Consider the following 21,062-nt stretch of genomic DNA (forward strand, 5'->3'; position numbering starts at 1 on the left):
TGGCTCTCAAGTCTTCTACATTGGATCAAATTATATAGCTCAGGTCCTAAGAAAGCGGAGGAAAAACATTTTCAAAAGCTTGTTAATTGCATGCTTTAAAAGTATTAAGAGTTATATTTTCACAAAAACCGCGTGACAGTTCTGATTTAGGAACAGTTTAGCACAGTCTGTTTCCAGACTGAACAGATCTTTGGAGATTGCTGATTTCTGAGGTTAAGACTTCACTACTGCATCAGAATACTGATGTAAGTGCTATTGTGTAAGGTGCTGTGTGAATCACTACCACTGCATCTTGCTTCTAACACCTGATTTCTCTCAAATACTTACAAAATGTGTCGTATAGGCCCAGTTTCTGCTGGTTTTTTCTGTCCAGGAATCTGTCAGTCCTCAGTCTAATCTGCAGCAGATTAGAAATACTCCTATGCCTGATTCGTGCAGCTCAGTATTTGTGGTAGTGACCCAGCTGGGAGGAGAAGTCAACAGGAAGGTGGTAACATCCTAAAGCATTCTTTCTAAATCTGTAGGAGTTCACCTGTCAACCCTTCAACTGAACAAGAAATCAGCCACATCACAGTCCAGACTGAGCCTTTGAGCAACCACAGCTCATTGACTCCATCAGGATTCCTGCAGGGTGAACTTGGCCCAGTTTCTCTTTGTTGTCACAGTGACTGAGGAAGGGCTCTGTCACACCTGGGCTGCAGCAAAAGCAGCGTGGGCAGAGGCTGAGTGAGTGACCCCACCTGCAGGGCTGCATCCAGCTCTGGGCTCCCAGCATGTCGGGGTTGGCTGTCACTTGTCTCTGCCCCAGCATGGAAAAGGTGGTTCTGGGCAGGCCGCGCTCTGAAGAAGGAGTCTGGACTCTTGCTTTTGGTCTTCAGTTGAGTTTATTGTTCCTTATCTACAAAGATTTTCTGTCTGTCCAGCCGAGGTCTGATCAGCAAGACAGCCAAGGGCACTCTCTCCCGCCCACGGGGCGGTTGTCTCTTTTATAGTAAAAACTACATATTAGATATTTACCTTCAATTTCCAATACTTTTCACCCTTGTTGGCAAGTGCACCTTCACCATGAACCAATCCACACATGCCAACATCATCCTGAACATGGATGCCAAGGAGAAGAAAGAAGAAGGACAGGGCATGCCCAAATCCCTCCATCTTGGGACTCCTGACCCCCACGTACAGAATTCCAAACCCTCTGTACAAGGTTCAAAACCCCCCTGTACAGTGCTCCAAAATTTTTCCCTTCACCCTGTGATTGCTACTACTATGCTACTTAAACTTTTGTGGCCTTTAGTTCTTTATATAAGGTTGGTAATTTGCTCCATGAGTTGAGATCAAATTTCCAGGTGTCTTTGGCTTCCTGCCAGGGTCTCCGAGCCCCTGCCAGGGCTTTGAGACATCCAGGGCATCCAGAGAGGTGTCCTGGGTTCCGACACCAGCACTGCAGGGACATGGCCCTGCTGGAGCCAGCCCAGGGAGAGGCCTCCAAGGCTGTCAGAGAGATGGAGAATCTCTCCTGTGAGGGAAGGCTGGGAGAACTGGGCTTGTTCAGTCTGGAGAAGAGAAGGCTTTGGGGGGATCTCCCTGCAGCCTGCCAGTGCCTGAAGGGAGACTGCAAGAAAGAAGGGGAAAGATTATCTACAGGACACAGGGAATGGCTTCAAACTGAAAAAGGGCAGGTTTTGATTGGACATTAGGAAGAAATTCCTTCCTATGAGGGTGGTGAGGCACTGGCACAGGTTGCCCAGAGAAGCTGGTGCTGCCCCATCCCTGGAAGTGCTCAGGGCCAGGCTGGATGGGGCACAGAACACTAGTGGAAGGTGTCACTGTCCTTGGCTGGGCTCTTGGATTACAGACCTTTAAAAGTCCCTTCCAACCCAGTCCATGCTATGATTCTATAATTCTATAGTCTGTATTATTTGAGCAATATGTTCTGATTCTTTTTTTCTTAGGAATAGGGTTTTGGGCTATCTGCTTTCTTCTCACAAATGTGAGACATTTGTTTCTCAATGACATGAATAAGGAACCCAGTATTACTAGTTTCAGTAGCAGAAGCAAACCCATTCATTGTGCACCTGCTGGTCCCCCGTGCCCAGGAGAGGGCAGCAGTAATAGAAAAACATCTTTCTAATATATTCAAGAATTGAAGAATATCCATGTAATGCTGATAAGCAATTTCCCCTCAAGATTCTTACCATTCTTTCTCATTTCCCCAGCAAGTAAACCCCTATCCTTGCTGGTAGTACATGGGATTCTTTAACTTTTAGATGTAGATGTCATCAAAAGAAGCAACCATCAAAAAGAAGGTCCCTAGGCCAAACATCACTCAAACCCTAAGTTCCAGAACTTATATCTATAAGAGTTAAAGAGAATCTCTTAGAAACCCATGGCCTTCCTAAAATGTCACCAGCTCCTCAGGGACACAATTTACAGACCTTTTATTAAATTTAAACTTGTGTGGTTTTGAACACTGTGAGTCTATTGATGACATCAATACACTCACATCAGATATCATGATTTAACAAAAAACTTCCCTTGCCGAGGCTGAGCTTCCTGCTGTGCACCCCTGCCTCCACAGCATTTAAAGAACTGTCTTTACTAGGGAATGCTTGCTTGCCTCTCAAAACAGAAAGCTGGGAGCAGGGGAATTTGATCTGCAGGCCAGATTCTCCTTCTGAGATCACTGGCACAGAGAACATTTCCCAGCAAGGATGTTTGGCTTGTGGGAGCAGTGGAGCCTCGTACAAGAAGCTGTTTGAAACTACCAATAAAAATCCCCAGCACCCTGGCAGTCTGGTTTCAAGAACCACCCAGGAAAATTTGGTCCTTTGAATTTACACTGAAGGAAGCCACTGCCACTGAACTCTTGGAAGTGTTGTCACAGTTGTTTTGGGTCAGTAAACTTAATTATTCAACATTTCAGGCCCCATGTGCAGACTCTGGGCAAAGAAAGAAGCATTGCAAAGGGCTGCTTCTCCTTGTTGCGTGTGTGATTTGGTGTGATAAATTCAAACTACACCTCCTCCCGCATAATCTTTTGTACTTTCGCTTTGTTTTTCTGGTTCTGAAACAGATATCTGGAAAAATCAATTGGAGGTACAGATGTAATGGTAAGATGAGGCAAGAAAAGTGCATGGCAGGCAAAAAATGACCTTTGTGATACTTCCACCTCAGCAGATCTGCCCTTGATTGCAAATATTCATGACTAATGGCATCATTTTCATTGTAATGGAGCACTTGTTGTTGAGATGCTGCAAATACATCAGATTTTCAAAAGCTTTTGTATTCAAATGTTTTGCCAGTTCTTGCTGAAACTCCTTGAGCTGCAATAGTTTTCTACTAAACTTGCCAAAGCAAACTTACAACCAAAATAATATGTGATAAAAATCCTAAATGAGGTAAAACACATTGACGGAAAAGATGTTTAAATGCACAAGTGTTCTTTACATAAATACTTCCACATAACATTTTTTTCCATGTCTGGATTCCTTTTCTGATGAAAACAGAAAGTGAGGGGACAAAATTCTTGTGGGACACTCATGCACTAGTGGATGATATCTCTTGACATGCGATATTCTTAGGAATACAGAAATTTCTAAATCAGGTTATATTCAAGATCCACCTTCTCTGTCTAGCACTTATTAGCATGTTCAAATAATTCTGAGAGATGAGTGAGGCAGGAACTTCTTTGTTCATGTTGGTTATTCTTGCATTTTAATTATTCAGGCAACCAATGTAGCTAAATAAATCTTAGTGTTGTAAAATACACCAGATTACCCAAAGAGCCTTTTTCAAACAGAGATACAACCTGCTCACTGTCCCCTGGAACAGAGGCTATTTCTATTCTATTCAATGTTTTGCTTAGCGTAAATAAATCCAAATACTGAAGAGCCTCTACCTACCTTACATAACTTTTTTCTTTCCCTGGTTACTGCATGACTTGTCTTTTGAAATGCCTGGTTCAGTTGTCTTTGTGCAGCTAAAACTTTATTATTTTCAATCAACCTCTATCCATACATCTTTAAACATGATATTTTCTTTCTTTTCCCCCTTGTTTTTAGTTTTCATTGGAAGCTGCTATGTAACTACTTCAGCCTAGAATCCTTTCAAAAAAACCAGAAATTGCTTCAGAGACACGGTGGAAACTGTGATCTGAGTTGTTTGCATGTCTTTCACATGGTTTTTCCCTTAGCTTCAAGAAGGATGAGCCCGGAAACTGCAGGTCAAACATTTTCAGTGTTCCTGTACAATCACAGCTTGGGCTGGACCAGTGCAAGATATTCACCTTGCCATAGTAATGCCTGGGCAAGCACTAGCAGGAAAGATCACTGCTGCTTGAAGGCTGGGAGATTCTGACTAAGGAAAAAATGTTTCACTACAAGGTAATTAAACAGGTTGCCCAGAGAGCTTCCAGGATTTTTTTCTTTGCATATTTTCAAGACCCAACTGAATAAAGCATGCTGGGTCTGAATTAATTGTTGACCCTGCTTTGGAGAGGCACTTGTGCTACAGGACATCTGAGTATTTAAGTGTTTCTGGAAACATGAGATAGCTGCAAGTCTCCTCTTTTAATGATGTTACATAGTCTGTGGTCTCTTCTGAATGCTGATAAATTTTAAATGCCCTTTGCATTTTTTCATGGTCTATCCTCAAAAAAAAAAAAAATAGAAATGTGAGATATTTCTGTGGAAATGCAAAATATTGACGTGATATCATCACTTAGTTAGTCTAATGCTATTTGCAATGCAGGCACAGGAGCTGAGCTAACACCTGTGTCTCACCATCACTGGAGGGCTAGGATGCAAGTAAATGCCTGTGACAAAGTATTTATCATACTTGTGCAGTGAGATAATACAGAGAAGGGTTTTATTACATGGAGGTGGGATTGGCACCAGAAATCACAGCTGTCAGTGTGAGACTCTCCAGAAATCCAAAAAATGACAATCATTCCAATCAGTGTTCATAGTTTTGCAAAGGGCTTTTACATCATGCTTCAAAAGAGCAGAGGTATAAACTAAGCAGAACAATATCTATTCATATTTCTTCAGAAATATGGTATGTTGTGAACCAGAATGTAGATTAGAAATAAAAATCCCAGAGAGAACCCCACCAGAGATGGATAAAATAGTGAAGGCTAATGGAAAGAAAGTATGTCTGGAGAGCACAAAACACTGACACACATAAAGTGAAAACCTAGCAACACTCAAGAAGCTTAAAAATCCAGCCAGCAAATTTTGTGTAAGTACTCTGTGAAGATCTACAGGGAAGACAAGATGGGGTTGCAGCCCTGGCAGAGTGGGAAATCTGTGCTCTTGCAGTGTCAGACCCCTTGTGCCTAAGCTGGTGCATGTTACCTAACAGAGCAGCAATGGACTGGCAGCCCCATGGCTGGAATGCCACTTCTCCCACCAAAGCAGGTCAGCTTTTGGTCTCCACACCTTTCCATGATGCCATGGAAAGGTATCTCCACTCACAGGAGTGATGCAGGAGCCCCTGGGAGAGATTTCCTATGATTGCAGGTAGATTTCAGCTTTGAGACTTGTGCACATAGCTTTTCCTGGCTGTTTGATGAGAGTTACCATGAGCAAGAGACCTGTTGTGGCATTAGTGACAACACAGCTGCAGGGCACCCTTTCCAGAAGGATCCTGTTCTCTAAGTATGTCCTCAACGTGATGAGGTCATATTTGAGCATGTGCACAGATCTGTCCACTCCAACGCACTGTCCTTACATTAATCAGGGTGCTGGGCAGCCCTCATTGCTCAGCCTGAGGAGGCAGGAACTGGACACACTTTTGGGAGCATTAAGGACTCATGGGATCTTCTCTTTGCAAGCACTTCCAACACACAGCTCCCCTGTAGAAGGCCCTAAGAGTTTTAGAGAGTTAGGATTTGATCCAAGAACAGCTTTTTCACTCAGCATATTCTAGGTCCAGTGGCTCCTTTAAGGACAGATTTCAGACTCCAGAATTAAATCTTCCTTTTAAGTAAATGATGCTTGCTAAATGCTATTGGTTTCCAGAGGAAAAACACTTCTCTGGCTTCTCAGGCAACCTTAAGTTCAAGGCCAGCCTTGCAAAGGTGCACCTTTCTGCTTGGATATTTGCTCCCTAATTCAACCATGTGCATCCAGCCTGGTGCATCAAAAATATGCCTTTTTGACCCTACCCAGCTGCACTTGAGAGCCAGAGTTGTACTCTGATATTTCAGACCTGCTGTTCTTTTTAAATGTTCTTTCACAAATATCTGCAACCAACGCCCAAATCCTCGGATGCTGAAAATGAGCATTTGCTCCCCTGAGTCGATGTCAACCTAACAGCTGCTCCAGCAAGGGCTGAGTGTAAACCAGAGCGATGCACTAATTTTAAAGTGGCGTGCAAAGAACCCAATGTGCAGAGTGAATGAGGATGTTTAGAGAACAGAGTTATGTAATTCATCTATTTTGGGGATCAGCCATCCCCCAAGTTCTGGAAAAGGTAACTGGGTTGGGCTATTTATAGAGTCTGCTCCTGCAGTTACAGCACAGAACAACATTCAGCTCAAGCCACCTCCTCGGTGCATGCCCCAGGTGAATTTATACATCACAAATGTTTACAGATCTCTCAGATACAAAGAGATTCAGGGGTCCAGGATGCACTCCCACCTCAACATCTGTTGGCACATCAATTAGCATGCCCTATTTCCTATCAGCTTCTGACCATGCCTTGGGTTTTCAGGTCATTTGTATTACAGACACACACAAAGATCCCTTTTAGGTTTCCTGGAAAGAGGAGAAGGAACACTAATCTTGGGAAAACGAATGCAGCAACTGCCTGAATTAGTCTGCTCTGTAATTTCACAAGGCTGCTAGGAAGCTGGCTTGGGATCCTTCCTTCACATGATTCTCTGTTTCTAAGGTGCATTTGTAGGATCACTGCAAGAGTATGAAGCCCATTGTTACTGCTACAGGATGATAATTGTGCAGAATTAATGAAAAACTACAATCTGTACTCAGAGCACTCAGTCTTGAACTCATACCAAATTGTACAAATTACAAGAAAAGAAGGAACAGTTTATAGAAGGATTGCATAGGCTTGGACTGCTTCTTATGGATTCTGCTTTTGGATATAAATGTTTGTGTACATATAGTAACTGTTATCTTTTCTCAAATGTTGAGAATGAGCTATTTGTTTCAGTAGTGGGCAGTGAGAAAAGGGCAGAGCAGACAATAGGAGGAAAGTTATCTGGGTAATGGTGAAAAGCCTGTTCCTGAGAAAGGTTTACCCAGAAAAAATTAATTTAAGGACTGTATTCTATAGGATTCACCATGTTAATAATGACTAGGAACCATGGAAAATGAAGTGATTGCTTGGGCAGAATTGGTTAATTCTTGCCCCCACTAGTCTACCCCACGAGACAGGGAGATCACAGTGAAATAAAAAGAATAACAGAAAATGAGGGCAGAAATACAGGGCTAGGTCCTCAATTACTCATCATTCTAGTTTGTCATTCATGCCCAGTGCAAGCTCTGCAAATTTTGATTTTTTACCTAGTCCAAACTGTAGAGATTAAAATGACAATGTGCAGTGCATGCAGGTGGTGGTCTAGGCCCTTTATAAAAAGCAGAGAAAATTAAGATGAAGAGCCTGAACAATGGAGACAACAACCTATGAATAGATTTCAGTGGAGGCTAAGCAAAGAAAAAACAGTTAAAGATGAAAAAATTTAAATTGAGATAGTCCGTATACATTACACATTCATATAAAATGCTGTACTTCTTGGTGACATAGATTGTCAGAATTACTATTAGATTTTCATGTTAGTACTGATATTTCAGGAGATGCTAGAAAAAAAAACAGTTTTGAGAAAGTTTCTGATCAACACAGGAAGACTGAAAAAAATATAATGAAAAGAATATGCATGGATTTAAAATGAAGAAAATTATTAGTTCAAGGATTTGATTTTGACAAATATTAATAGTCCAGCCAATAATTTAGTGAGAAGGCTGTATTAAATAAAGCAGGGAAAATACAGAAAATATGTTATCCCTCTAGCAAATAATATAAATATGTGTAGAAGTACATTAATAGATTATCATTATGAAACTTCAGGTCAACATATATATCTGTGTTTAATTTTTGATAAGTATTCACCTAGAAGCTTTAATTTCAAGATGTTTATTTCTGGGACAAGGTCCTTAATATATAACATAAAACATTTCACTTGCTGCAATTTATAGCTCAAATAATGAAAAGCTTTGCATTAAATACAAGATATTTTTCATTCTTAGTATCACCATTATTAGAGGGTCTGCATCTCCTTGCACGTTTACATAGCACAGTATTTTCTTTAAAACCCAAACAATGATTTATGATAGTTCTGTATGTTTATGAGTTTTTCAGCAGCCCGTGGACTAAGATTTTTTTCAGGATAGTCAGTGGATTGCAGGAAAGGTCTGAAATGCCATCCTCCTTTTGTGAATTGCACTCGTCATTCCCATGAGATTTCATCAGGCTCCAGACTGCTTGCTCGGGTGCTATCTGCTCATCTGCAGTGGCTGCAAAAAATAGGGGAATATGAACTTGAGCTATCTTTTCAGGAGAAAGGATAGAAAAATACATGGCTACCTGCATAAAACCTGCTGTCCTTCTGCGTTTCATCCTGAGTCTTCATGGTTCTTTTATGCAGAGCTGGCACAATCATTCTCACACTAGTTTTGGTAGGTCAAACCTGACACTTGCAGGTACCTGCTGTTCCTAATATTTAACTATTCAAACCTTTTTTAGCAGATGTCCTAAATGCTTTTTAAATGTTGACTTTATAGAATGTGCATGTAAGTGATTGTGTGTGCAGGGTTTTACTTAAGAAGAATTTTTACAGATTTTTACTTCCTGAATCCTGAAGTTTTGAGCAAAGTGCTTGAGACTGGCCAAGGAATGGGAGTGGATTTCAGACTCATCCCATTTCAATATTAGATGCATTTCCCTCTGGGATTACTTTACAAGAAGTGCTGTCCTTGTGTGGCTTGTCAGGGATGCCATGGTGGTTTCAGGGGTGACACGGAAGAACCTGAGCCCTCATTAGAGCTCCGAGTGCCCTGCGTGGTGCTGGAAGGGAGCTCAGGCCTGCACCAAGCACTCACAGCCAGCAAGGGCCCAGAGATATTCTGGCCTGTATATAGATGTGTGTGACTATGCATGTGCATAATCCAGTTTGGTATTATCCCTAAAATCCAATGATCCAACAGCAGCTTTGAGTACTGTACCAGCTTCCTGTCTACTGGAAAAGGTCATAAAGTACTGAATTGCCCATTATAGCACTGCATTCAGCAGAGCATTGACAGCAGGGTGTTTCAGTGTCATGAGGGCTAATAGTTATTGATTGCTGACTGTAAAATAACTTACCAGAACTCTAAAATCCAAATCAAAACCTGGACTTTCACTGACAGTTCCATAAATACTTATATATTTAGTGTACAATTCACTAATAGAACTTTAAAAATGTGCCAATACATACTTGTTGAAACTAACTATGGCTGTTCTTATTGATCAGGATGCACAACAGCATTTTTGTTACTGACCAGTGAAATATGTAGAGACTCAGGGGTAGCTCTCCTCCATGGCTTCCCTTGACAGCCATTTTAGCATTCCTCCAGGCTGCTCTGGGCTGCTTCACCAAGCTTCACATTCTTCTCATGAGAGAGAGATGAGGTAAGCAGGAGCCTCCATCTGCTCTTCAAAAGAGCCCTGTAATGCTGTGTGACATTCTAGGCAGCCATCCTGCAGGGTGGCATGCAGAGAGCGAGCACTCGTGCATTCCTGATCCCACCAGCAAAGCCTGCCATGCCCATCAGAGGTCAATAGGGAAATTCTGGGATAAACTGGACATGGCTGAGTTACACTGAGGGCAAAAGGAAGTGTCCATTCATTGCATGTGTTCCACTGAATTATTTAACTCCAGAAATAATCTGGGTCACAGTTATCATGACAGTGCTCAGTCCATCTCCCCAGGTAAGTGAACCTAAAGTCAGGTGATTTGGACTAGAATCTACCAGCTTCTGTTCTCCCTCTGATCTTTCTCTCAGTGATGTTGCAATTAATCCATCTTTGTCTCAATGTCCACAGCCTAGAAAAAAAAGCATTATCAGTATATACTTTCATCAGAAAGAAAACAGGGAGATTTGGGAATACTGTGATTCTCAAGTGAAGGATTTTATGTAACTGGAGAATAGACATACTGGTGAGCAATTATGTCCAAATGCACTTGGGAGTAGCTGCTGAGACCAAATTTTATGAAGAATGGACACAAACTAGAACTGTGACACGTCATCTTTTGAGAAATCCTTGTGCTGTTTTTTATCCAGTTGGAAGCTGTCATGGGCTTGAAGCTTCATCTGGCTGCGTGAACCCAAAACCCACCTGAAGATGCCCAACATTGCTTACATAAATTACCAGGCATGCTGCTGTGGTATTTGAAAAGCCACAAATCTTGTCAATCAAATGAAGTCCGAACGAGTTTACTGACTGTCACTTTGGCTCTTCATTGTGTCAAGGCAGAAACATTCCTTGGACACATTTAGAAAGTTGCCTCACCAATCATCCAGTGTGTCATCAATTACTTTGCTCTCCTGCTCAATGACCTACTAATATTCTTTAAGCCATAGCTGCAGTTAGAAAGCATTTTATCTGGAGCTACCCTCTGGAACAGGCAGTGTGGGAAAAGCCTGCTCTTGGAAATAGCACTGCAGGAATCTCTCTGCAGCATTGAAACCTTAAATCTAAAGAATGGAGAATTCTGTAGGAATATTAATACACCAGATTACATCATTAATTTTTGAAAATGTGCTTTAGTCACTGAACAGTAGAATTCTAGAAAGTTTTGTGTCCTTTAACCATATTCCACTGGTGTACCTCAGGATGGGTTTAATTTCAAGATGTGGTATACTATTTTCCCGTGACAAAATGAATAGGAAAAAAAAGTTTTAAAATAATTCAGGATTCTTGCAATATGGGCGTTGTTCACCTACCTGGCTGTAAAATCTGTCTCATTGCTTTCCCCTTGTTTTCAGCCCTGGAGTCTGATTACATCCAATGGCACAAACTGAACGTCAGTGGCACAGCAGCTGCAAACAAAGCAACACGGATTTCTTCATGCCCAATTGGTTCAGGTATCTGTACAATCTGTAAGGGAAGGTCAGGGAAGGGTAGGTTGCTGGCTGATCAAGAAAAACTCTTGTCGGAGGAAAAGACTGTGGTCAGCTCTTCCCTCCCACACTGCAGTTCCAGCGCCTTTGGGTTTTCAGGCCTCTCCCTCATCCCAGAAGTGTCATACCCCTGCCTGGTGTCTGTAATGCCTCCTGGCATGGAGAAGCCTTTCCTGTAATAAACTTTTGAGAATGTATTATTATATTGCCTCATGTCCATAGAGCATTCTGTGAGTTTATGTGAAGGTAGAACACCCTACTCAAGCTTAGATCTAGCCTGAGAAAGTTTGCTGTTGTGCATGAAGAAATAGTCACACATGTGAACTAAAATCTTTGAAATATTTTTGTATTTCTGCCTAAAAAGGTGCCCATGCTCCCTTTGTCATCTTCCAAAGGAGAAGAAATGTCAGTATTGATACTGCAACATCTACACCAAGAGTTTGCAGCCAGTTTCTGAATCAGTTGCCTTTGTCTGGTGGGTACCTGGAACATTTATTGGTTTATATTCCCCTGGCTGCTCTGTTCACTTGTACCCACTGATCCCTGCACTCACAGGCTCATTCTTAGCCTGCTGCATTCAGAATATGGACACTCAGAATCCACTGTGTTTTCCCTCTTCTTATTCCAAAAGGAGCAAAAATTGTCTTGCATAGGTCAGGTCTTATTTCTAGGCACAAAGAATTCCTAAGAACCTGCAGGTTCTTTCATCCATACTTTGCCTTTGTATTTATGCGCACAGTTCTATACCTACAAAATATCATGAAATACCTTTCAGTTGAATAGATAATATTTAATTTTGCTATCTGTTGTTTCTTTTTTATGGCAGTGTCTATGAATTTGGGTAGTCTCTTGAATTTTAAGTCTCTTACTGAACAGCAGTTCAGCAGTTGTTAGCCCTGGTTTCCTGGGATCAGTTCAGTAGTGCCCAAAAGAGATCTGAATTTTTAAAAGGATTATTAAGACAGGGAAAAATTTTAATCTGAACACGAATCATCCTCTGACTGAAACATTTAAAGAGCTCAATACCATTTTCATCCCCTCATTAAACACTGGATACACTGTGTCCAAACAAAAGTGCAAACAATTACAGTATCTGGTAAAAAACCTGCATTCACTTGGTCATTATCTGTCATTCCCACATTTGGCATGCCAAGTTTAGCAAACAGGGATGACACTGGATAACTTATTAGCAGCTGTATTTTCAAATACCATAATTTCTGGATATGAGGGAGAATAATCAAAATCCAAATCAAGTAAGTTATTTTTCCTGCATATGCCCATTTTGAGCTGCCATGAAAAATTTCTTTAATTATAATCAGAAGATCTATTTTTTTACAAATAATGGGTACATACTGAATATTTTTATTTTTGTGAATTCACTCTCCTGAAATAAACTGCATCTTTTTCAAGGTATCAAGTTAAGCCATCTTTGTTTGAAATTTTAGGTACAACCCATCCCTACCTTTGAATAAAAATGACACAATTTTTTAGCACTTGTCCTTTACTTCAGCCTTTGCTGTCACATGCTAAAGGTTCCATATGAACGCCAGGCGTCTGTTAAAAAATTACCTTGAGATTTTCATTAAAGGTTTTGCCTATGTTACAGTAAAATCTAAAAAAGAGAGTTTTCCATTACCAACTGTGTGGAGACTTTAAAATCCATACCTGTTATGCCATTCCACTGTACATTTTTAGTCACATTATGCCTAAGAGTATCCTTTAGTAATATTTTAGTCATGTTTTAGCCTTTAGATTAATATTCTGGTGTTTCCAGGAGATCCAAGTCTCCTAATAAAGCATATTCCCATGAACCCCTGTATGCTGCAATTGAAGGAAGGATATTGCCAGCTGACAATATAATGCTGGAAGCTGTTTTTACTCTGTTTTCCTGGACTTGTTCAAGTGAATTGCTTCATTAATTCTCACTTTACTCACTAATCTATAGACTGAGGGAGCCATGAGATCTCTAGAGCTTTTTGGAGTTTCTGGTTCTTCCCTCCCCTTCCCCATGTAATTTTACAACTCTTTATGAGATACAACAAGGCCATAACATAAGCAAAAAGCATTCATGGTAAAAGCAATAATATCTTACAAATTTGGGTTACAACATGCAAATGAAAACTGTTTTTTGTTTGTGGATGCTTGCTTGGGTTTTTTGGGGAGAAATACACTGGAAGTCAGAAGAAGCATCTAACACAGGAAAAAATATCTTGCAGCAGAAATAATCTTTCTTCATGCATATGGGAAATACTGCTGATTTCACATTTTAGAAAGCAGGCAGAATTCCATATTTCTTTCCCAAAATTTATAAAGTCCTAATTTTTATCTCAGCTGTTTCAAATGCCTTTATTCCACTTGGCACATTTGGGATATTCAGGGCTATTCACAGATACAGGTCAAACAGAGCAGTGAGGGTCTAACACCATTTCAACAATTTTCAGTGGCACTGGCTTCTCATTAAAAACTTGATCCCCTATCATTCTTGGGGCTTCTGCTCCTTACTAGCAAATATAAGTAAATTTATAAATAAAGTAAATTTATATCTGACCTGGAGTGACTATTCTTATTTCCCATTAGTATTATAAGTATTATTTTTTCAGTATTTTGTAAAAATATTTAGTTGTAATCTCTCACTTGTGGATCACTTACTGTCTCATTTAAGTTTTACCTGCCTGCATTTAGTAATTAATAACTCAAATATTTCTTTGCAAATCCTTCCAACAGCTTCAGAGCTCACATTGTCTTGGGCACAATTCTGAATTTAAAATTAAAGCTTCCTCCCAGTTTCCCAGGACTGCCTTTCTGTTGAGGCCTCTTTACCCTGTAAATGAAATGTCAAATCAACGAAAGCATCTGAGGGTGGGTACATGAGGGTCAGGAGGGTGTGTGTGACAGTGACATCAACTGAGACAATAAAAGGGCTTCCAAGTTACTTAGAAGCTCTATTTTAAAGTTACTTTTAGGGGGTCCACTAAACCAATTCAGTGGTCTTTAAATATACTTGACATCAAGAGACAGTCATCTGCTGACATACCCAAGCCAGAAATCTCTTTAACTTTCTATCTGGTAAGTATACTTTTCTTTTTTCCAAGTTCTCTGGAAGACTTATTAAATTTTTTTATTGTTGATTGTTTACCCATTTTTGTGTTGGTTTCTTTTCAGACTATCTTATAAAATAAGTGAATGTTAGTAAGATCAAACTGTTTTGTTATCTGAACTAAATTTGTGAAATGGAAAAGTCAGAGACAGTGAACAAGAAATATCTTGAAGTGAATTCAAGTCCTGAATTTATAATCCTGGGGTAGATGGACTGCCAGGACCTCATTGATACTGTCATGTAAGAGATGATGTTATAAATGCTTTTCTGAGCTAGAGCAAAGCTGCAGAAACTATTGCAAAAAATAAAAAGGCATTGTGGAGTTTTATATCTCTTCAGTTTCAGTTACGCTGTATCAAATTTCTTAGGTGGTAACAAAAATATGCCTTTTCTGCCTGCCAGTACTGAAAATCCAGACTAGAACATGTAATGGAACCAGGTTGTTTTTACCTGTTGTAGCATCATCAGCGGTAAATATTTTTTAAATATATTCCAAATGGCAGTTCTGATGATGATGTAAATATCAGAGGGGAATTCATACAGGAAATGTGGGATTATCCCTGATGAAATGAGGGGCTTAATTTTGATTTTTCTTCTGTAACTCAACAGGAACTTGGGTAATTCAGCAGAGTTATGCCTCTATGAAAAATTGTCAGGGAAAGTGTCAGCCTCCCCATTCTAAAAAATATGCAAAAGAGAGAAATAGAGAAAGTTTTATTCTATAACATTTTTTTCATTTGAATAGCTATACACAAGTATTTCACTGGACTTGAAGGCTACAAAGTCATGATGATGATGATGATGATGATGATGATGATGATGATGATGATGATGATGATGATGATGATGATGTAGGGCAGCTAAATGACCAAAATTCATGAAGTTGCCCAGGAAGTAACAATAAGTTGCTCACAAAATAAGTCTTAGAAATAAATCCTTCATTTGCATTTCTTGCTGTAACCCATTTCACAAAAAAGATTTTTCAAAAACTCTTGTCTGATGTTTCTCAACTTTTTTTTTCTAATTTAAATTAGTTTGGAACAAACAGAAATATCTTGAATTACAGACTTTATGTGTATTCATTTCTACCTTTGCAGACAGAATGACTTCTATAAGAAATCTGGCCCAGGCTGCAATCATTTTATGTGCCATGTGCTTTTTTACAACCTCTGATGGAAGACCAATGGTGTAAGTACATTATCTCACGCTGGCTGGCTTTTGCTGCTCCTGAGAACCTGGTGCTTTGCCTGTGCATGTGTGTGTGAGTTCTGTCCCTGCTTTTGACCCCCTTGGCCAAGCTGGCAACTCTCTGTCCTCTAGGAACAGCTCTAGAGATCTCAGACACTCTGAGTGTATATACATTTTTTGAAAATAGGCAGCTGAGTAGAGGGATAAAAATCATGTAAGTCTTCTCTCATTATTCAGATTGGATAAGCTCCATGTCTTGGGGGTCTACACAGGTGAACATCTTTTGTACTGTAAGAATGTAGCTGTAACTCACACTTAGACATTAACCTCTGCCAGAATGTTACTGAACATCTGAAACACAAATCCACAGGGAATCATGCTTCCTTAGCTCTAGTGAACACAGAAAACTACCACTAAATAAATGCCATAGTTTCATTGATCCCTTACCTAATATTATAAAGCCCTAAGCTCCTCTAAAATGGCTGAACTAAATTATAGGAAAAATATTGTCAAAAAACTGACTTTCCACTTGTGATGCCTTCTCACTGACATATCCATTACCAATAACAAGGCACCTTCCACTCTCTCTCCAGCACCAAAGTGGTATCAGGGACAGCCAAAGGTGGTACAGAGACTCCATCATCAGAAGGCATGAAAAGACACTTTATTATTAGAAATCCACAGCTCTTATAGAAACAGTGGTGGACCTAAGGCCTGACTGGCCTTTAGGAATCTTCTCTCACATTATTGGTGAAGTATGAATAGCACACTCTGGAGAACCATAAACAACAATTACAGAAAGAGAGACAATAATTGTTTGAATTCTTTTGTCTAAGTTTCCCACAGCTTCTACACAGCTTTCCAGTATTTTCCTGGGAGAACCATGTCTCTCTCTGTTCAGAGCTCATGTATTTACTCCATGCCTCTCTTCTCCAGATGTCATTCTGTGCCTTACAGATCAGCCAGGCAGCTCCTACAGCTACATGTTGTGATTCCTTACAAAAGTTCCCAAAGCTGGGCCTTGGAGCCAAGTTCTGCAACCCAAGCAGGGCTCCCGTGGGCCGGTGTCTTTGCTTTTCTTTGCTGCAGGAGGAGGTCTGTGAGCGAGATGCAGCTGATGCACAACCTGGGCGAGCACCGGCACACGGTGGAGAGGCAGGACTGGCTGCAGATGAAGCTGCAGGACGTGCACAGTGCCCTGGAGGACGCGCGCACCCAGAGGCCTCGCAGCAAGGACGACGTCGTGCTGGGCCGCAGGCTGCTCCCGGAGCACCTGCGCGCAGCGGCGCAGAAGAAATCCATGGATCTGGACAAGGCTTACATGGATGTCCTCTTCAAAACCAAGCCGTAGTGAGCAGCCAGAGCGCTGTGTCTGTCCACGTGAGCACGTGTCTGTGTAGCATTGATCAAGTAGGGCATTTCATTCATGTTTATCCCAGCTGCACTAAGGATTAAAGGCTCTGTTCAAGGCTGCAGCCCCGCTGAGTGAGACATTTCACAACCAAATAATAAATGTATTTACAGTCTACCCAGGACCACTGCTGGGTACGTTTTGGCTGATGTATTTCATAAATTGCCAGCATAAAAGGAAAAATAAATGCAAATCAGTAAGAAAGCTGGAAAACCATTTAAGGCCAGTTCTACCACTCTTACACGGGCAGTATTTGTGTGTCATCACCAGGCCTGCTTGTACTGTTAACCAGGAAGGAATAAATGCAAGGGAGCCTGTCTCCAGAAAAGGGCCTAGGGTTAAACTTTGTTTAACTTTGTACTAATGGAAATACATAAATTAAACCTACATCTATTTTCAGAAGAAGGCCTAAAATCAGATGAACATTAATTACATAGCAAAATCTGCATGATAATAATTTAGGATTAAAGACTGCAGACAGAAAAGAAATAGGATAGGAAGGCAAAGCTTAATATTAAAGTACAAAGGGATAAAATTAAAACAAATTCTGAAAGAATTTTGCAAAATACAGAAATGAAGGGAAGGTTTGATTACCTTCCCCTCCTCCAAAAGATGAAACCCTCTAATTAACTGCAGAAACAGTGGGAGCAGATTTGGTAGCACATATGTAAGCACAGCCCTAACTATAGAACTGGGAAATGATTCTACACCAAACAATTACAATTGAAACAAAAATCTTGTGATATATACTTTTTGTCCCTCGTTTTCTCTAGAAACTGTCTCTGAACTTCTATATGTTGTGTTAGGCCTCATGTGTAATTTTTTTGTGAGACCAGTGGCTCTCATGAATAAAATTACTCATTTCCCTAACCAATTTACTATAGAATTGGGATCTCAGTTTCCCAGACACCCAGAAGGAGAGCCATTAACATGCAGAAATCAAGCTGGGAGAGGAACCATTAGCTGGAATGCATTCAAACCCCAAGCAGGACTCAGAAAGAATTGCATAGGGAAAAATCAATTACGGCAATGACTTTAAAAAGCAGCAAACACAAAATGACTTTGCATGGTGTACGCACACGTGTGCTTGGGAGCCCCTGTCATTTCTGATGAATGAGAAGGCTTTCCCAGCAGGAGCACTGGGCACTGGTGGGTGCCTCCACACTGTCACTGGCAGTGCCCAATTGCTGCTCTGAGCCCAAGTGGCTGTTCCCAGGCTGGCTCTTATTTGCTTGTTTGATGTCTGGCACACCCTCACAAACCCCCCCTAACCCCCCACAAATACAGATGCAGCCTGCTGAGGGCTAGAGACGTGTCTGTGAGCAGAGACCTGCAGCTCCTCCTCTGGGCCACCCTTGCAGCCATGCAAAGGCCCCGATGCTGGGAGCAGATGGCACAAGGGCTCTGTGCCAACTGTCTGGTTGGAGGAGCGAGGCCTTAAGGTGCACTTTCTATTTATTCTTTAATCAGGCATCTGTGCTAACTTCAAGAATTAAAATTGCATTTTTTGTACCTATGTCTCACTTATATATTACCAAATAAAGTGGACCAAAAGCTCTTGGACATTATTTCAAAGCATAAAAACTGACTGGCCTGTGACTGTTTGGATATAATTTAGCATTTGGGTTAAGACTATTAAGTAATTTAATTTTATGACAGCAAAATAAGCACAAAAGTAATGATGAGAGTAATTTTTATTTTCCCTTCCATTCTTCCTGCATACAAAATCACAATGGTGGTTAAACAAAAAGTGTTTGCCTAGCACAAATCCATTTATATCCCCTTGCAATAATGACACATTCAAAAACTATTATCTTCAAGTGCCAAAATCATAACCGGTTTCATTTGGATCTAAACAAAAAAATTCTATTCTGCAAACAACAATTCCTCCCAATCTTCAGCTATCCAACAGATGAATGATGATTAGAGAAATACCTAAACTTTCTGTACACTTACAGCATTACTTGGAGGAGTTTGGAGGAGGTGCTTTAGTCCCAACCCAGGTTTCTGGTGTCAACTTGAAGGTGCTGCTCTGGACTAGAGACAAAAGAGTGGCAGATTAGTGCTAGGTAATGGCCATTAGAAATAAAATGTAATATTTATATAACTACTTACTAATTATCTACAGAGTAGATTTGTTATGGCTTTTCAGCTTAAACCTCTGATCATCATAGCAGCAAAAGGTTCTGTGTGGGGCAGAGGATGTTATCAAAAACATTTTCATACCAAAAAATGTAAAGATTCATCTTCACCTGGGCAAATGTGCAATTTTGGTCATCTCTCTTTCATAGATTGAGAGGACCAGAAAGAGGATGGTGAGAAATTATATGGCCACTGAAACCCTTATATATGATAATAAATCTCATCATAATAAACTGTAACAGCAGCAGTCAGAAAAGAAATAAAAAAGGCATGGTAAAGGTATATCAAATAACCAGTCCAGATGTGGCCTCACCAGCGGGGAAGGATCACCTTGCTTTGTAATCTGACAAAGGGCTTTTTTGGCCTATCCTGTGCAGATGCACACTGACTGTACACACCTGTTTTTATGGAATTCTCAGTGAAAATCAATTGTGTCTCTCACTGGTGACTCATTGAAAAAAAACACCAATATCAATATTGATCCTCAGGAGAAGCTAAACAGCAGCACATGGGAAAAAAAACAAAACAAAACAAAACCAAACAAACAAAAAAAACCACCAAAAAACAAAAACAAAAACACAACAAGCTCATGAAAATTTAGCAAAGCCAAAATCACAAGAAGTCAGATAGAAACAAGACAGACATCTGACTCCTTGTCTTGTTTGCACATTCTGACAGCTTTTGTGCCAGCTGCTTGCCCCTCATTGTTCTGCTGCTGGCTTTCTAGAACTGGGTGGTTTGTCTCTTTGGCCATTGTCAAAGGACAGAAAAGAGAATTCATGCAACAGATTCGTGGATTGCTGTCTGTTGTAGCAAAGCTGCCATCCTTTATGGGGTATTTGGATATGGCACAAGTCCTTGCTCTCTTGTCCCCTCTTCCCCTCCTGTCCCCAATGTGCATAAGGATTTCTAAAGTCCTTGTCCCTAGTATGGAAGTCAAACCTGCTTGTATTTAATGATGATGCACCATCATAATTAAATATTTTAGAAAAAAGGCAAATGTTTTCTTTAGATGTCAATCTTCCTGGGGCTCAGTATTGAGTATTGCTCAGTACTGGGTTATTCTCTGTGCCATGAGGAGTGGGAAGGGTTTAGTGACACTCCAGTACATTGAGGGTGCCCAAACTGCAGGACAGAATAGTTCTGCTGCGGTTTTACGGAATGACAGCCACGTCCACCAACTGCATTCCTAAACAGACTGCAGGTTACACAGACTCCGTATTTCCTCTAGGGCGGTACAAACACAGAGATGTAATTTAAATCAGGAATCAGTTTTAGGATGAAAGTTGAGCTATCAGAGACACCAGCTCTCCTAAGGCAGCTGGCCCGCCGTCATCCCCTCAGCGCTGCTCGCCGGGGCAGATGGCGCTCCACAGACGAGATCCCGGCTTTTCAGGGGAAGCCAGGTCTGCCAGGGAGATCCCAGCCCCTGATCCCGGCTCCACAGGGGGAGCCCGGCTCCTCAGAGGAAATCCCGACTGCCCGGAGGAGATCCCGACTCCTCACAGGAGATCCCGGCTCCTCCGGAGGAATAATCCCGGCTCCTCAGGAGGAATAATCCCGGCTCCTCAGGAGGAATCACTGGTCTTCCTCGGAGGAATCCCGGCTCCTCAGGAGGAATCCCGGCTCCTCAGGAGGAATCCCTGGTCTTCCTCGGAGATCCCGGCTCCTCAGGAGGATCCCCGGCTCCCCGGAGGCGATCCCGGCTGCCCGCCCCGCCGCTCCCCACGGCCGTCGGGCGGCGCTCGCTCTCCAGCACCGCTCCGGCTGCTCAGAGCGGCCGCCCCCGAGGGCTGCGCGGGGGACGTATTTTGTTTCTGCGTGACTTGTTGCGATTTCGGTGCTGTTAATTCGTTTCACTCGCCGCGGTATTTTCCCGCTGGCTTTTTATCCGCGGGTCTCCCGCCCCTCTCCCCTCCCCGGCCCCTCAGGGAGCACCCGGCCGCTCCCTGGCAACGGCGTCCCGCGCGCGCCCCGCCCCGCCCCGCGGGTCTCGCGAGATGCGGGCGCTGCGGCCGCCTCCTCGGCGGCGCGGGGGCGGCTC

At 41.6% G+C, this 21,062-nt stretch overlaps 1 protein-coding gene and 1 long non-coding RNA gene across 7 annotated transcripts; one reads left to right on the forward strand and one right to left on the reverse strand.

Moving 5' to 3' along the window:
* Positions 1 to 8,138: 8,138 nt before the first annotated feature.
* Positions 8,139 to 20,559, reverse strand: LOC135303894 (uncharacterized). 6 transcript variants are annotated; one of them, XR_010365307.1, is made up of 6 exons: positions 18,833 to 20,538; positions 13,849 to 14,001; positions 11,004 to 11,157; positions 10,029 to 10,102; positions 9,558 to 9,665; positions 8,139 to 8,534 (listed from the first exon to the last, which is right to left on the reverse strand). It is a non-coding gene; the product is annotated as an uncharacterized LOC135303894 (long non-coding RNA). The 6 variants fall into 6 exon arrangements; XR_010365306.1 differs by having other exon boundaries at positions 9,558 to 10,102; positions 11,004 to 11,099; positions 18,833 to 20,541; XR_010365304.1 differs by having other exon boundaries at positions 9,558 to 10,102; positions 18,833 to 20,541.
* PTH (parathyroid hormone) lies at positions 15,380 to 16,816 on the forward strand. Its single transcript, XM_064426128.1, has 2 exons — positions 15,380 to 15,465; positions 16,555 to 16,816. The coding sequence occupies exons 1-2, from the start codon at positions 15,380 to 15,382 to the stop codon at positions 16,814 to 16,816; spliced, it is 348 nt and encodes a 115-aa protein (XP_064282198.1).
* Positions 20,560 to 21,062: the final 503 nt, after the last annotated feature.

Source organism: Passer domesticus, chromosome 6 (genome assembly GCF_036417665.1).
Source record: "Passer domesticus isolate bPasDom1 chromosome 6, bPasDom1.hap1, whole genome shotgun sequence".
NCBI classification, from domain to species: Eukaryota; Metazoa; Chordata; class Aves; order Passeriformes; family Passeridae; genus Passer; species Passer domesticus.